Raw genomic sequence first — 17,101 nt, 5'->3', positions numbered from 1 at the left:
AACTAATAAGGAATGGAGAAGTCACCTTTCGGTAAATATTCTTTAAAAGATAATTTGAGGGGCACCTGGGTGGCTCAGTGGTTGGGCGTCTGCCTTTGGCTCAGGTCATGATCCCAGGGTCCTGGGATCGAGCCCCACATCGGGCTCCCTGCTCGGCGGGAAGCCTGCTTCTCCCTCTCCCACTCCCCCTGCTTGTGTTCCCTCTCCCGCTGTGTCTCTTCCTCTGTCAAATAAATAAATAAATAAAATCTTTAAAAAAAAAGATAATTTGACATTGGAGAAAGACTATTCTAAAAGGAGGGTGGTTTGAGCTCAGGCTCAGACATGAGCTAGCTAGGCAAGAGAGGAATGAAGCAGCAAGTGCTAAGTTATTTTGAGAGAAGAGAAGGGTACAGATAAAGCTATCATGCGTTTTGACTATGTTCACACACAGGAAATTCACGTCAGCTGTTTTATAGCAAGCACATTTTAAAGAAAGATTGCAAGAAATGTAAACGGCGTAAAGCAGATTTTTAGGTGGCTCAGAAATTGAAATTCAACAGGCAGGGGGATCATTAGGAGGGAAGTAAGGAGGCAAAAATGATATTGATGAAAGATGACTTGATTCTAGTACTTAGAACTTAATACAGAGGAATAAAGAGAGACAAAAGGCAGAACACCTGCAAGTTAAATACTACGAAAAGAGAGGAAAAGGCTAAGATGAATAAGGGATGTAGAAATGAAAAAATAGTAACAAAAAATAGCTATGGAAGAGCTAACTGAAGCAGTAGTTACCACTAAATACTTCCCTCTAAATCCCTGAGCTCTTGGCACATACGCATAGTCGGTAAGCACGCACATGTACCACATAATTAAAGCTGTACAAATTTGTTCTGGAATAGTGAGTTGGCACAGAGAAACCAACAACCACAATTTTGAGAAATAACATGTCATTAAGGTTTGTCTCCAGGTACATAAACATAAAATAGTAAGTTTAGATAGAAATAACACTCTAACTGGAAGTTTTATTTGAATTTTTAATTAAGTTCAGGTGTTGAATATTTTTTCCAACTAGTTTTCACAAAAGGAAGAGACATAGAGGCAAAGGTCTCAATTCAGATACAACCTCTTCTATTTACTAGGTTAGTGGTACTGAATAAATCATTTAGGTTTACTAAACCTATTTCACCATCTATATAATAAAATGACATTAATCTCCAAGTCTTAAGTAATAAAGAATATACAAGAATGCTTAGTAAACTGTAAAATGCTATTACATAAAACATATAACCACCATCATGAATACATGCCTATGTGTGGTGGTTAAATGTCTTAGGATTTGATATCTGAGACCTGAGTTCAAGACCTGACTGATTCTTACTAGCTGCATGTGTTTGTGCAAGTGTTTAACTTCTCTGTCCTCCATCATCTACCCTCCTTCAGGAAGAAGGGTATAGCAATTAAACCTATGAGAGTGTTGTGAGGATTAAATAAAACAGAAGGAAAACATCACTGCAGTGCCTGGCACACAGTAAGAAATACTAGTAACTAACACTTATTTATTTATTTTTTAAAGGTTTTATTTATTTGAGAGAGAGAGAGCGCAAGCAGGGAGAGCAGCAGAGGGAGAGGGAGAAGCAGGCTCCCTACTGAGCAGGGAGCCTGATATGGGACTCGATCCCAGGACCCTGGGATCATGACCCGAGCCGAAGGCAGACACTTAACTGACTGAGCCACCCAGGTGCCCCAATAACTAACATTTATTTATCAGTATAAGCTAGGACATGTCTGAGTTCTCAACATTTTATCTCACTTAACCCTCACAGGAACATTACAAGATGGATTTTATCTTCCTCTGTCAGATGAGGAGCTTGAGGTGTGGCTTTTGAGAGCCAAGAGTAGGCAGCTAGTAAGCAAAGGGCCCAGTTGTAGGGCCCACATCTTTCAGACACCTTACTTTTTCTACATCTACAGGAGAAAGTGCTTCAACTAGTTGAGGCTTCCTGAGGAGCACATCTAAGATGCTGTCTCATGAAGAGACAGCTCAAGATCAAGAGAGTGTTTCTACTATGGCTTATACAAAGTAGGAATGCTTCATATCAATTTAACAAACTACATCTCTTGTCAACAGTTTTTAAGTATGTTACTCTTTGAATCATGATTTACAGAGTGATTATGAGACAGCAGCCATCAGAATGAAGCAACTCATTTACTCTACAATATGGGTCACCCTGGATCATTACAGAAACCCCTCCAGTTTAACAATGCAAGGCTACGTTGAATTTGTACTCACCACTTGCAGTTTTTTCTTATCCCTAATTGCATTACTGTGGACAGCCTCAATTGCCACATGGTGCTTCCAAGCTAATTCTTCCAAAGTCTTAGAATGAGCCTCATTTAATTGAGCTACCTCCCCTTCCAATCTATTTTGCAGGTTTTTTAGCTCCATCTCATAATATTCTTGCTGCGTTTTCTTTGCTTCATTTACTTTCTAAAATTAAAGCAAATAAAGATCAATAATTGTGCCTGCTTTTTTCATTACTGATATTAGTATTTTGAATACTCAAATGCATAAACTTGAATGAACTGAGCACTACGGGATTTACACCTTGGACATGAGATTACATCATTGGTGTTCTCAGAAAATGACACGGTAGCACAGGCAAAATGAATACTTTTAACACAAGTGATAAAATAGAGTATTATTAGGTTAGAACCAAGTGCAAGTTAGCACGTCTGTGAACTTACGAGAAAGGCTTCCTGTGTGTCAAAGCTGTACACAAAATGGCTTACCAACTTACCCGCTCAGATGATATAATTCAATCCAGTTTTATTGAGTGCCAGTTATATGCCTTTTAAGCAGTCCCAGTTTAATGATGGGAAAAAGGCAAAAGACAGTGGCAATATAATTTTATAAATTCTATGAAAGGAGTGTACATCATGTGTTGTAAGAGTATACAGTAAAGGAGTCTAACCTGGAACAGGTGGGAAAGGGTGTGTGTGTGTGTGTGTGTGTGAGAGAGAGAGAGAGAGAGAGAGAGAGAGAGAGAGAGAGAGAGAGAGACACCCACACCCACACATACATACATATATACATCAGGGAAAGCTTTCCAGAAGAAAAAACATGTGAGCTGCTGATGACACATTCTCTCATTTAATTCTCAAAAGCCCATCAGGAAATGAGAGATGAGAATATTTCAAACCTAGATTTGATGTCAAAAGCCTGAATTCACAACCATTTCCAGCATTTTGAAAGATGAGGGGTAGTCCGCGGTGGTGAAGTTCAGGTAAGACAGGAAGACCATGCAGCTGAGCAGTATGGACAGAACAGAAGATCCAAGGTTGACAGCGGTGAGGGATAAGGCTCGGCAGGAGGCAGGAGTCGAATGATGAGAAAGGGTCTTTTATGCTAAGGACTCTGGATTTCATTATGACAGGAATGAGAAATCATTGCAATTACATAACTGACATATTTTTAACAACAATCACGTTGGCATTAGGCTGGTGAGTTGACTGAGGCTGGGGGAGTGTTTAGGAAATTGTAACTGAAATCCAGGCCACAATGACCTAAACCTAAACCTAGAATCTGTGAAAGGGTATGAAAACAGACGATGAAATAAAACATACATTAAGGGAGCAGAAAACCAATAGGACTTGGTAACAGATAAAAGGGTTAAGGAAATAGTCAATAGTGACTGATTTACCAAACTAGATGGACTGTAGTGCTACTGGTTGAAAAAAGGAGTAAAAAAAAAATACAGTACTTTTGAGGGGAAAAAGTTCTAGTATACTGATTCGAAATGTTTGTGAGAAACCAATCTATCCTGTGGGAGTTAGAGACACAGGACTCAACGTTAGGGAAAAGATGGGGCCTAAACCATCAGATTTGGGAGTGATCACTGAACAAGTTTTATGCTACTAGAATGGATGAGCCTGTAGAATGAGGTGAAAATGCTGGGGAGCATCAAGGATAGGGAACAGATTGAAGAAGGAAGCTCTGAAATAAGACTGCAAGGCTGGGGAGACAGGAGGAAAACGTGCGAGAATGTGAAACACCAAAACAGAGATGCTGCAAATCAGAGAGGAGCAAGTACCACAGCTGGACAAGATTCACCAGGTCCAGCAACCAGAATGTCACTGGAGGCTGGGACAAACACAGATTCTGTGGAGTGGTGCTAAGAGAAACCACATGACATTGGGTAAGGAGTGAATGGGAGGTGAGCAAGGGGCAAGGTTTTGAATATGCTTGGTTCTTGAGGGAAAGAAAAAGAAGTATCCAAAACTCCCACTCAGTATTGTGAATATCTGAAAAATCGCAATAAATATTTAGCAATTACTCTACAAATGATAGGTCTTATTTTTTTAATCTAGAAATTCAATATGTTGGTATATGAATTTTCAGATCTTGATACTTGTTCTTTTTAGTTTTATAGAAATTTCCTAGGTGTATATGCAATAATATATTTCATTAAAACAAAAACATATACGATTAACCACAAATGTACATTCCACCGGAGTAAAAGTTTATTCAGTTTCTGGTTGAAATAGGTTGAAATATCTTAAGTTTCTACATTATAAATTGTTAGTAATATTCTGAACATATACACAATATGGGATAGTCCAGCTATATACCATTTTTCCTCAAAAAACAAAAACTTACAAGAATTAAGAGATAGACTGTTACCATGAAGTAGAAGTAAACACTTTAAATCAAATTTGAAAAAGACGAAAACTGAACTTTTTTTTCTTTTCCTTTCTTTGGTGGCGGGGAGAGGGGACATGGATTCCACTGCTTTTTACCTTCTCCAGTTCCAAAATCTGCTGCTTCTGCTCTTCATCCAGACTCTGAGTTTTGCTTTGCAAAAAAGCTCTTTCTTCTTCAAGCAGAGATAATCTCTCATTGGCCCTTGATTTTTCTGATTCTAGATCTTTAATTGTAACCTCCTGGGTCATTTGAGTTGCCTGAAGCATTCCAATATGACCTATGCTCCAAAAAGAAAACCTTCACTTTAAAATCTGTTGCATTGTGGTATAAAACAGTTTATATTTAATGACACAATTGTACTTACTACCTGAGTGAAATAAATAGTCTGCATGTACAAATAGTACTTTGATTTCTTCAGAAATCTGTATAAAATAGAAATACCATGGGAATATTTATCCAAGTAGAATAATTTAAACTAGAAAGAAGTCCATTTTTCCCATATAATGTATTATTTGTTCCAGAAGTACAGGTCTGTGATTCAACAGTCTTACACAATTCACAGCGCTCACCATAGCACATACCCTCCCCAAGGGGGGGAAATTGGAGGGGTAACAAACCATGAAAGACTATGGACTCTGAGAAACAAACTGAGGGTTCTAGAGGGGAGGAAGGTGGGGGGATGGGTTAGCCTGGTGATGGGTATTAAAGAGGACATGTTCTGCATGGAGTACTGGGTCTTATACACAAACAATGAATTATGGAACACTACATCAAAAACTAATGATGTACAAAAACTAATGATGTAATGTATGGTGATTAACATAACATAATAAAAAAAACTAATGATGTAATGTATGGTGATTAACATAATAAAATTAAAAAAACCATATGGTTAAAAAAAAATAAAGTTGAAAGAACCTAAAAAAAAAAGAAGTCCATTTTCACATCACTGATGTTGCCCCAATACCCAGGAATCTTTTTTTTTTTTTTAAGATTTTCAACTAAACAAGTTGAAGTAGAAGCAACTCCTCAGGGATGTATATAAAATCCTTGGGAGTAAAACAGAGGATCTACTGACTAGTACTATGGCACCAAAATGAGTTATCTGTTCTTTTCTAATTTCTTCTTTTTTCAAATTTTCATAAAAGACAAAGAAATCTGTATGTAGGCAGTAAATATGGCAGGCAGCTATTTGGCTGAAACTGAATTTGTTTTAGACAAGAGATGTGATAAAGAACGAAGGTGGATTAAGACACAGTCCTAAGGACAGCGAGGTTATCAAAGAAAAACTAAATGACAACAACAAAAAAGGGAAGGGGCGATGAGAGAGAAAGAGAGATGAACAATGAGTATGAGAAAAAGGGTCTCAGAAAGCTTGTGTTAGGGCAGTGATTCTCAATGTGCTCTGGACCAGGAGACCTGGAGCCCTCACTGGCAATGAAGAACATCCCAGACCTACTGTCTCAGAAGCTCTGAAGCTGGAGCCCAGCACCTGTGGTTGCGCAAGCCCTTTTGGGTGATTTTCATACACGTTAAAGTTGAAAAACTCCTACTTAGGGGAAAGGTTATATGGGATTCGCTGATGAGCCAATCAAATGACATCCTCAGAGAACGAGTTCGAATGGCTTTAAGCCTGGCACAATAAACACTTGGGTATATGACATGGGTCACCACCTCCTCTAGTATGGGCTATGAAATGAGCACATCAGCCATAGTAGGATGGGCAATTCACCTTTAGTGTGTAAAATGATCCCTATTAATAAACCAAATGAAATGAAAAATTGTAATTCACATAAAGTTCCACCAATTTAAATACTTTAAAACATATGGGTTTTTTTAAACATGTTTTTTAAAGAACAAAAAACCTCTTAGAAAGAATGCTTCATTGTTCTTTTAGTGAATTATTTATTGCTGTTAACTCTTAATTTTTCTATAAATATATATTCCTAAAAATAAGTTATCATTTGCTTATCTAACTTATGATTAAGAAGAAATTAGAGTCCTTTAACATGTTTAGAGTCTAAATAATTTTAAAGTATGAGAAGAAAAGGCAAATTTTGTCTTGAATTGACATTTTAGTGTTGGTTTTAGCTGAGGAATAAACCAAGAACTGTGGTCACACATACTAGCTTTGAGGACAAGTTCTGAAGCTTGTTGTTGTAAACGTTCTCTGGCTGCGGCTAGCTCACTCTCCACTTCCTTGTGCTTGCTCAACAAGGCCATCTCTCCCTCCTTGGCATCATCAAGCTGTTTCTGAAGAACCTAAGAATGATCAAATAACCATTATTAAAATGCAAGAATGATGCTGAGCTAATTAGCTAAGCTAATGATGCTAATTCACTTAAATTACAAGCATCAACTTTCTCTTATTCAAAAGTCACAGTTAATAATACCTACTTTTAAATCTGTTTTGATAACACTTATAGCTTATCTTCACAAATCGTATGACTCAATCATGAAAGACTATTCTACCCCTTCTAATCCCCTCAATACTACACAGATATTAAAAACAGCCTTGAAATTTTCTATGCCAATAAAACAAAATTTGTAGGGACTTCCTGGCTTTTTTTTTTTTTTTTCAAACATGTGCCATATGCCTATTTAATTCAGGTTTATAAAGCAATCAATTTTTGTTCATTGTCTGGGCAGATCATTATTAATGAAGTTAAAGGAGAAAACACAATTAAACCCAAAGCCCAATATTTTAACTCTCCCAAGCCACTTGTGAAAAATATTAACATGTTATTTCAATAAAATCCTTTCATGATCAGTAAGATTTTAAGTTATCTTTATGGGCCTTTAATATCTGAAGTTAGAGTTGGAAATAATAACTACAGAGTAGTAAAAATTACCCCTTTATGGATTTTCTCACAAAGGCAAAGTAGGAGAAAGCAAAATGGAAAAAAAAAAAGTTAAAGTAGTCTAATTGGAAAGAGAAAGACAAAACTGGGGGAAAAATCTGTATGTTGAATGTGACATTCTTTACTTACCTGAACACTGTTCTCTGCTGTAACAAGTGCTATCTGAAGCTTTTGGCATTTGTCACGAAGACTTCCAGCTTCATCCTGTACCATCTGTAACTCTGTCTTTAATTTTCCTATGGTTTTTCGTAAAATTGCTTCTTGTCCCTGAAATTCCTTTCTAAGATCAGCTTCCTTTTCTTTGCTAGCCTGTAGGCTTTCTGCTGTAAAAAGCTGTGACCTTTTCAAAGTATCAAGCTCATGCTCATAAAAGGACTGAGCTTTATTCAACTTGCCTTCATAATCCTCAATGAGCTTTTTCTGTTCAAGTCTTAGCTCTTCCAGGGTTTGGTTTAAAGCCTCCACCTCCATCCTGTGCAGCTCCTCCGCCTTCCCCTGCCCTCCACTGACCGAGGCACTGTGACCCTGCTGCGACTTCAACAGCTCTTGGATCTCCCGTCTGTGAGCAGTTCGCAAATCTTCCAATGCCAAGCGTTTGTCTTTTTCGAACTGTACCTGGAGTTGTCCAAAACTCCGTAATCTTTCCTCAAATTTCCTTCTAATCTCTTCAACCTCTCTAGACATGGTTACTATGCGCTGGACATGCTGGGCTTCTGCACAAAGTTGCATGTCCTCAACTCTGTGCTTATAAGCTTCAAATTCTGTCAAAGCCTGCTGCTTCATTTTTATGTGATCTTCTAATGATGCTTCTAAAACCTGAATCTTTCTCTTAAGGTCTAACTCCTCTGTTACTTTGCTTTTATACTGCAGTATTTTTTCTCTTGTTTCTGCAAGAATCTGTTGGATTTCTTCTTCATGAGCATCTCTGAGGGCTTGGATTGCAGATTCATGCTCATCATTTTTAGTGTTTAAAGCATATATTACCTGCATGGTTTTGAGAAAGGGAGAAGCAATTCAGCAAACCACGTTCTTTTCTTACTAGAAGTTAATTCTTTCATTTGGACTGATATTATTCAACACACATAATATTGGCTATGGTAAATACTAAATATCGAAGCTTCATGCATTGTTTTGGATTCATAGATTGATTTACTTGGCTAGTTTTACCTTAGTCCAACCTTAAAAGTTGCACCAGAAGACTTCACTACAAATGAGACAGTGAGGAGAAAAGAGAAAAAGGAGGCCCCGTGGCCTAGAAGGAGTTTTCCATATGGCCCAGTCTAGCTTGGGGGTGAGGGTCAGGAGAAAAGCTTCAGAGTAAGTATCTGCTCTACATGACTGTCCCAGAGGAAGAGACGCTTTGCATCTAGGCCCTAACTCTTCCTAAAGGCCTCTTTCAACTGTTTAATGTCTAGTAGGTTCTAAATTTAGAGATTTTCTTTTCTAATTCCCCTATGGTCTGTTTTTAAGGCTAATCCTCTTCTCTTCAAGTTCCTAGTCATCTCCTTACAAAATCCAATTCATACTTTTCTGCTCACAAATCAAACACTGTAGTTTTACTCACTCCCTAATTTTTCCTGTCTCGAGGCAAGCCAGGTCCCTAGAGCCACAGTGTCCTGGGTACAGGTATTTATTTTCATTTTAGTCCTTGGATTTTAGTGATTCCATTAAGATTTCCCCAACCTTAATTCCAAATGACAACACAGTCCCTTTATAGTAATGCTCCCATTCTTGCCTGTTCTTTGATACCCTCCATCATACCACTGTGGTCAAATAGTACAATATTCATGACTATTACTTAAAGCTTAGAGATGCACCCACTTTCTTCTGAAGTAAAAAGAAATGAACACTATACAATCCAACTATCCAGAAGCTAAAAATCAGTGTCCTGGAGCTTTGCTCATTTTAATGTGATCTTATTCTGGCTTTAGAAATGAATTCCAGCACCAAGAGCCAGAATCGGCCATGAAGACACACAAGCATTGCCATTTGTGTAGAGAACTTGTTTACGTAGCCTGAGGCAATGGAGACAGACTCCCTGGCGCTTCACATACTCTGATAAGGCTAGGTCCCACTGTTAAATCGAGGCAGGCACCTGCCTGGCTTATAGCTGTACTTGGGCAAGGAGAAGACACACTGGAGCCAACTTACCCCCACTGCAGGGGCTTCACTCTTTCCACACAGGGCCCTGTCTTCCAGAATCAATTCCCTACCCATATATTCACTTGGTCTTCTCTATTTTGAGAGATGTAATCATAACAAAGGCAAAAAGACTGAGAGATCACAAGACCCCATTATTCTTGCCAGCTACTTCTCCTGCTAGCTACCTCCAAAGGAAAATATGTGCAACAGAGGGAAATAAATGCTTATAACCCAAGAAAGTTGGTGGTCTCCTACAACCCTCCCCGAGGGTCATACCTGCCTAGCATGTGGATGCCCAGAAAAGGCTAAAAGAGGCACTAAGGAAAAACACACCAACGAGCTGGCAAGAAGTCCATTTGCTAGAGTGCTACAGGCCACAGGTCTCAGGCCTTCCCAGGGCAGTCTGTGTGCATCCCTTATCTATCATATGAAGCACGTGGAAGGAAGAGAGATAATGCAAAGAGAAGGAATCCCTAGAGAAAAACAAGCCACACTTTCATCATTTTATCCCAGGAAATGATCTTGAAAAGGACCACTGTTGGTGGGATTCCACATAACTGGGGATGAAACTCCCTCAGCCTACCACTCACCCCCTGCTTGTGTGCTCTGTCAAATGAATAAATAAAATCTTCTAAAAATATAATAAACTTAAAAAAAGATTTTATTTATTTATTTATCTATCTATTTATTTATAGAAAGTGAGAGAGAGAGTGAGAGCACAAGCAGGGAGGGAGGAAGAGGGAGAAGCAGGCTTCCCGCTGAGCAGGGAGCCTGATGCGGGACTCGATCCCAGGACCCTGGGACCACGACCTGAGCCGAAGGCAGATGCTTAACTGACTGAGCCACCCACGTGCCTCTAACTACTCTTCTCTTTTTTCTAATACTTCATTTCCTTGCAGTCTTTGAAGGGTCAGCTAAAGTCCTGTATCCTTTAATAAGTCTTCCAAGACCACCCAAATCCATGGGAGTCTGTCCCTCTTTAAATCCAGTACCTCCATTTCCTTACCACCACTCAGTCCTGGAACTCAGTAAATGTTCAACTGATTAAATTTGGGGGTCTTGACAACAGTGTTGGAAAGCTGTGCGAGGATGTTAGAGAGCCTAGAAAAGTAGCTGATAATATAAAAGCACAGTAGCATACAAAATGAAAGCATTAAGTTAAAGAATAGAATTTAAGTAAATAAAACAGCTAACAAATAATAGGGAAATAGTATGGTGAAGGGCTCTATTTCACTTGATATTCTAATCCAGGGGTCAGCAAACTGGGACCTGCAGGCCCAATATGGCTGTTGCCTGTCTCTAGTTTTCTCGGGGCACAGCTATTCCCCTTTGCATATGGATAGCCTACAGTTGCTATCCCACTACAACAGCAAAGTTGAGTAGTTGTAAAAAAGAGACCCTGCTACTGACTCCTGTTCTGATGATATACACATGCCATCTTATCAGCCAAAAATAAAAAATACCTGAATTTGCGGTAGCTTTGTTTAGACTCAAATAGTCCAGGGTTCCAACCACAACAACTCACACATTAAGAAAACCAATTATTTGATTCTGAAACTATATTATATAAAAGAAATACAATATTCTACTGGCCATATAACAATATCCTCAGGACAACAATGTTAAAGTTTCTAAAAACTTAAAAAGGAACAATAAAAGGATGCCAAGCATAATAACAAATTAATAGTGCTTTTATTTTTTTAAAAAGATTTTATTTATTTATTTGAAAGAGAGAGAACACAAGAGGAGGAGAGGGAGAAGCAGGCTTCCCGTGGAGCAGGGAGCCCAATGCGGGGCTCGGTCCCAGGACCCTGGGATCATGACCTGAGCCAAAGGCAGACACTTAACTGACTGAGCCACCCAGGGGCCCCAGTAGTGCTCTTAAATGACCATTTAAAATACACCACTATTTAATGATATTATTTTTAAATGAGAATGCTATATATGAATTTTCGAGTTGACATTAACAAGATGTACTATCCTCTAACTGTTCACTTTTCTACATAATTACAAAGGTAACCATTTTAAAGTATCTTTCTCCGATTAATTACTATTTCTCAGACCAAAGAAATAGAAATGTTGTAGATTCTTTGAACACATAGAAGATATGACTTGAAGTAACAGAATTGATCCAAACCGGATTTTTGACCGTAGGTAAGATAATTTCTCCAAGCTTCAAGTTTCTCAAATATTAGAGATATGTATTCTATTCTAGTGACATTGTTATAAGATCAATCTATCACTGACATTTAAAAAATGTTATACAAAGATTTTTCAAAAAATATAAAGCACTATAAGATGGTACATGTTTTTTATTAGTAGTATCATTTATGGACAGAATGAGACTAATTTTAGAAGAAACTTCGGTAAGTGATAATAATCACCCATAAAATTGGCTATTATTTTCCACACAGGAAAAGGAAACTCTCTAATGTCCCTTTTCATAAACTATTTTAAAAGACATTAAGAGCCACTTGCGGTTTTTCTGGAACTATGAACATTCAGAGAATGGGACAGTACAATCATTTCAGCAATTTCATGTAATTTCACAGTGCCATTTTATGCCAATAATGCATAATTTAACTCTATATTCCATGATGAACAAGGAATAGTTAGAATTTTTACTTTTTCTATGAAGATTTTCAGATAATCTTACCCATGGACAAAATGAAAACAATTCTATGTCCTAGTTTTTAAAATGCTACTTAGGGAACAACAAATTGTTTCTGAAATAGTTCTCACTGTTGACTGCTATGGACCGAATTGTGTCCATCTCCCTCCCCGAACAAAATTCATCTATTGAAGCCCGAGCTGCCAATATGACAGTATTTGGAGATGGGGCCTTTGGGACATAATTAAATTTAGACAAGATTGTAAGGGTGGTGCCCTCATGATGGGATCAGTGCCTTCTTAAGAGACACTGGAGAGCTTGCTTCCTTTCTCTTTCAGCCATGTGAAGATACAGTGGGAAGGTTTATGGTTCTTTGTCATGGAGACTGAACTAATACATTGGCAATATATAAATATGTTCCCACTAAAATCTAACTCATTAGTAATAAAGTACTTTCATTGAAAAGTATGTGTATATTAGCTTAAAATGTTAAGCCAAATTGTTGCATGTTATACCAACAGTTTTAACACTGTTAAAGTAACAGACTCATTGAATAAATGATGGTAAATTCATACAATGTAATATCGTGAAGCCATTAAAATGCACATCTTATTTAGAAGAATATTTCATAATATAAGAAAAAGCCTATAAGAGACCATAATGCTGTATCAATAAGATCCAATCTGATAGAGGGGAAAAATGTGTGTGTGTGTGTGCAGATACATATTAAAGGTATGTAAAGAAATAAACCAAATTTTAATTGGAGATATTCAGTACTTCTGAACCTTCAATAATGAATATATGTTACTATTATAGTTAGAAAACATTAAACCCTTTTAAAAGATTAACATTAATTATGCTAAAATAATAATCAATACTCAAAATGCTTTCATTTTAGAAAAACCTAACAATCAAACTGAAAGGGAAAATTAAAGAAACATTCATTAATTACCAACAGATACCCTGAAAATTTCCTTAAAAATCACCCACTGAAATAAAACATTTATAAAAGTCATTCTAAGTTTTTTAAAGAATACTGAATGTTAATCATTTTACTTAGGAAAAAGAACGTGTATTTTGAGAAAATTTTTAAAAATACAATTACCTAGTTAAAATTTGATAACTACTGGCAAATCTTTAACGGTCAATTCCTACTTCATTTATTCTTCCCTTCAGCAAAAATATATTGCCCACCTGCTATGTGCCAAGACCTATAACTGGCACAGTAAACACAACTGTGAACTGAATGCACGTACATGGTATTTGTTCTCATGCAGCTTGGTAGAGAACCTTAAAGAAATATTTACTCCATTAGTCAAAGTAAAATTTCAGTAAGTTATACAAAGGAGAAGAAATACAAAATGAGTCTTTGCAAGGGGTGGGAGTGACAATGGTAATGTAGGAGTTTTCCCTTATTCTGAGTGAAATGCTTACTTTATCCTAACCAGGATCTCTTCATTTAGTCAGAATATTAAGCGGGAAGCTATAGAGAGAGAATCCTGGACCAAAGGCTCAGTAAGAGCAGAAGGCACAGAGATAGAAAAAGCGCAGGACTCTGTGAAGGGAAAAATGGGTTCCAGAGCTGGAAAGTAGACCTCACACTGCAGAGGTACTTGTAGCTGTTGGGCTGAATGGGATCCAGAGGGGAGAAACTACTGAGAAAGAGTGAAAAAGACTGAGGACCAGGCCTTGGACAGGGTTCAGGGGTGGCAGGGAGGATGGGGACCCACAGACAGAGGCAGCGTCCTGGAGAGATGAGGACCTTTAGATGGAGGACCAAGGTCTAAGAAGCAAGGGATGGACAGTAGATCTTGTCGAAGGCTGCACAAAAATCAAGAAAAATGAGGACTCAAAGCCCCTGTGTTCAGAACCTAAATCTCAGAAGTAGGTCTTTGAGAGCACATTTGGTAGAATGGGGCGGGAAGGCTGGAGGATAAGTGGCAAAAGTGGGTGAGTGGATGGTAAGTGAATGGAGGCAGTCCACTGGTAGAGAAAAAACTCCAAGAAATTGCAGGTAAGAGAAACAACTAGGGACAACCAGGATGATAGCTCAGGAGGCAGCAGAATCCAGGGAGAGTGCTTTTTTTAAAAGAGGGACTGAAAATGTGAACCAGGAAGGGTCAACTATGGAACTGAATTCATGGAGAAAGGCTGAGGTCAGGCTTCCCCAGCACAGGTGCAAAGACTGGTGTTGGCTCAGAGTAGGAAAAAGTCCTCCCAAGAGAGCAAGGCTGAAGACTGAGGTTTTAGGTAGAGAGAGCGGGAAGATGGACAACCACTTTCTGATGGCTTCACACTCCTCCGTAACTGGGAGATGAAATCATCCTCATAGAGCACGGGAGCCGTCAGCACCTTCTCCCCACTGGCCGTAGACGATGCTACTGATGTTAGCCAGTGAGGCCAGTCCCAGTCTTCCCAGTACGTCTCACTGAAGACAGACTCAGATGCATAGCAACCATGAGCAGATCCTCCTCCTCACTGCTCCTCCAGATATTTTCCTGCCAGTCTCAATCTTGATTTTTTGCTTATTGGAAAATTCTGGAAACTTGTTCACTTTCCCTTTCTTATCAATGTCAGAGACAGAAAACATACCAACAGGAGAGAGAGAGAGAGAGAGAGAGAAGGAGGGAGGGAGGAAGGATTTACCCTCAAGTACATAAGCACTATATGAGGCACAAGGAAACTTAGGCAGTAATAAAAGAGCAAGCTCAGATTAATTAAAAAAAGATCCTGTACATTTTAAACAAATGAAGAATATGCTTTTATTATTAAACACTTGGTTCTTCTAATTGAGCTACTCACCAAAAAGTTACTTGGAGCCTCAAGAAAACTTCTCAAGAATAATGGATTCTTAAACTCTGCCATGCAGCTTCTATCCTATCTGTTCCAGAGCAGTAACACCGACCATTGCTCTATAGCACAGTTAATATTCAAAAGTACTCCCAGACCAGCTGTATAAGTAAAATTTTCACAAATTATCAAGTATTACCGATGAACTCTATGTGGCTTATTAGGGAATCTAATGTTTCTATGAAATGTTTCATCCTTTGAAGCTGGCATATTATGAGCATACTTAGCTATATAAGGGCATGTTAATAAAACGTGTTTAAGACTTCTTCTCAGGGTCTTGAGCTCACCTTCTCCCATGGACACTCTGATGTAACGACTACATATATGCAACTAACTCTGAAAATGACCTGAAGACTGGCAGAACAGACTTTCCACAACTAATCGTAGAGAGGAAGCCACATCGAAAAGGGTAGGAGGGGCATAGACGTGACTGAGAACCAAACCCCTCTGTGAAACTAACCATAAACAGGAGGGACACCACAAGCACAAAGAAGTGAGAGGATCAGACCCCACACCAGGCACTCTAGGCACTAGGGACCCGTACTAGGAATACGAGTCCCTATAACACCTGGCTTTGAAAACCAATGAGCCTTAACTCTTGGGAGTCTTAAAATTCAGTGAGCTAAGCATGGCTCAGTTGGTTGAGCACTGGCTCTTGGTTTTGACACAGATCATGATCTTGTGGTTATGGGATCAAGCCCTGCGTCAGGCCCTGCGCCTAGTGGTCTGCTTCAGATTCTCTCTCCCTTTCCCTCCTGCTCTCTCTCTAATAAATGAATAAAATCTTAGGAAAAAAGGAAAAAAGAAAAAAAAATCAGCAGGCTTAACTCCAGGAGAGCTGAAGGGCAATAGGAAACTGAGTCCCCATCCTTAAAGCGCCAGTATAATAACTAACTCAACCAGAGACACAGCACCTATGGTATACATGAAGATTTATTTACTAATCTCAGAACGGGCACTGGAGGGGCAGGGATGTTCAGATTTCTCCAGGAATAATAGTGCTGACAGGCATCATTTCTCTTCCCCTCCCCCAGTCGAGATAGCTGGACACTTGCTGGAGCCAAAGCTAACACTCTCCATCGATGTTGCTAGCACTGTGTTCCCTGGGAAGCCACCTCAGCAGGCATCCTCCAAAGTAGCTTCTGCCCCATCACTCCCTACAAGCAGCCCTAGCAGGGACATGTGCCACTCTAAAGTGACTCCTACTCAGGGAAGAGGGGGAGATGGAACCCGACACACCAGCATGTCCACAGATCCAGCAGCTGAGCCTCTTAGCTGCCCACACAGGGAAAAAGCCCTGTTATCCTATATGCCTCTAGTTATGGCAGAGAGGCTAACTGTAGATAAATAGCCTGACCCCAACCTCACCCACCAATGAGCTCTAGGCAACCTGAGAGAGGCCCTTCAACTCTGTGGGGACCAAGCCCTGCCCAATATGCCCAAGTAGGAAAAGCAGGTCAGTGAAGCCATCTGGGCTGCAGGCAAACACGGCTCAGTCACAACAGTAGGGGACACACAGCTCACACAGGAGACACTCAGTGGAAAACCTGATTCTGGTACCAGGGGGTACTGCATTACAGGACACCACAGATCTCTTTTACCCAAAGTCACTACTTTCAAAACCAGGAGACATAGCTGACCTCCCTAATACACAGAAACAAACACAGAGAGTTAGACAAAATGAGAAGACAGAGGAATACTTCCCAAATAAATGAGACAAAACCACAGTAAAAGAGCTACGTGAAATGGAGATAAGCAATATGACTGATAAAGAATTCCGAGTAATGGTCATAAAGATACTCAGTGGACTTGAGAAAAGAGTGGAGGGTCTCAGTGAGAAATTCAACAAAGAGATAGAAAATATAAAAAGGAACCAGTCAGAGAAGAAGTATTCAGTTACTGAAAAAAATCACTGGAGAATGAACAGCAGACTAGAAGAAGCACAAGAATGGA

At 39.1% G+C, this 17,101-nt stretch overlaps 1 protein-coding gene across 4 annotated transcripts in view; it reads right to left on the bottom strand.

Annotated features, from left to right (window-relative positions):
- FAM184A (family with sequence similarity 184 member A) overlaps nt 1-17,101 on the bottom strand; it is a 110,066-nt gene that overhangs the window by 57,405 nt on the left and 35,560 nt on the right. For 2 of the 4 annotated variants that reach the window (XM_088024255.1, XM_028117095.2), the window contains exons 2-5: nt 7,675-8,529; nt 6,811-6,946; nt 4,780-4,961; nt 2,273-2,470 (exon numbers count right to left, since the gene is read on the bottom strand). In XM_088024255.1, the coding sequence (XP_087880381.1) occupies nt 2,273-2,470; nt 4,780-4,961; nt 6,811-6,946; nt 7,675-8,529 (1,371 nt within the window). Of the gene's footprint in view, nt 1-2,272; nt 2,471-4,779; nt 4,962-6,810; nt 6,947-7,674; nt 8,530-17,101 lie in introns of those variants that run through there. The other 2 variants (XM_088024256.1, XM_088024257.1) reach the window with 1 other exon arrangement.

This window comes from Eumetopias jubatus, unplaced genomic scaffold (genome assembly GCF_037043125.1).
Source record: "Eumetopias jubatus isolate StellerSeaLion01/CBP00866 unplaced genomic scaffold, mEumJub1_p1.0 scaffold_6, whole genome shotgun sequence".
NCBI classification, from domain to species: domain Eukaryota; kingdom Metazoa; phylum Chordata; class Mammalia; order Carnivora; family Otariidae; genus Eumetopias; species Eumetopias jubatus.
The sequence above is the reverse complement of the archived record's forward strand: the minus strand, read 5'-3'. Positions and strand labels throughout refer to the sequence as shown.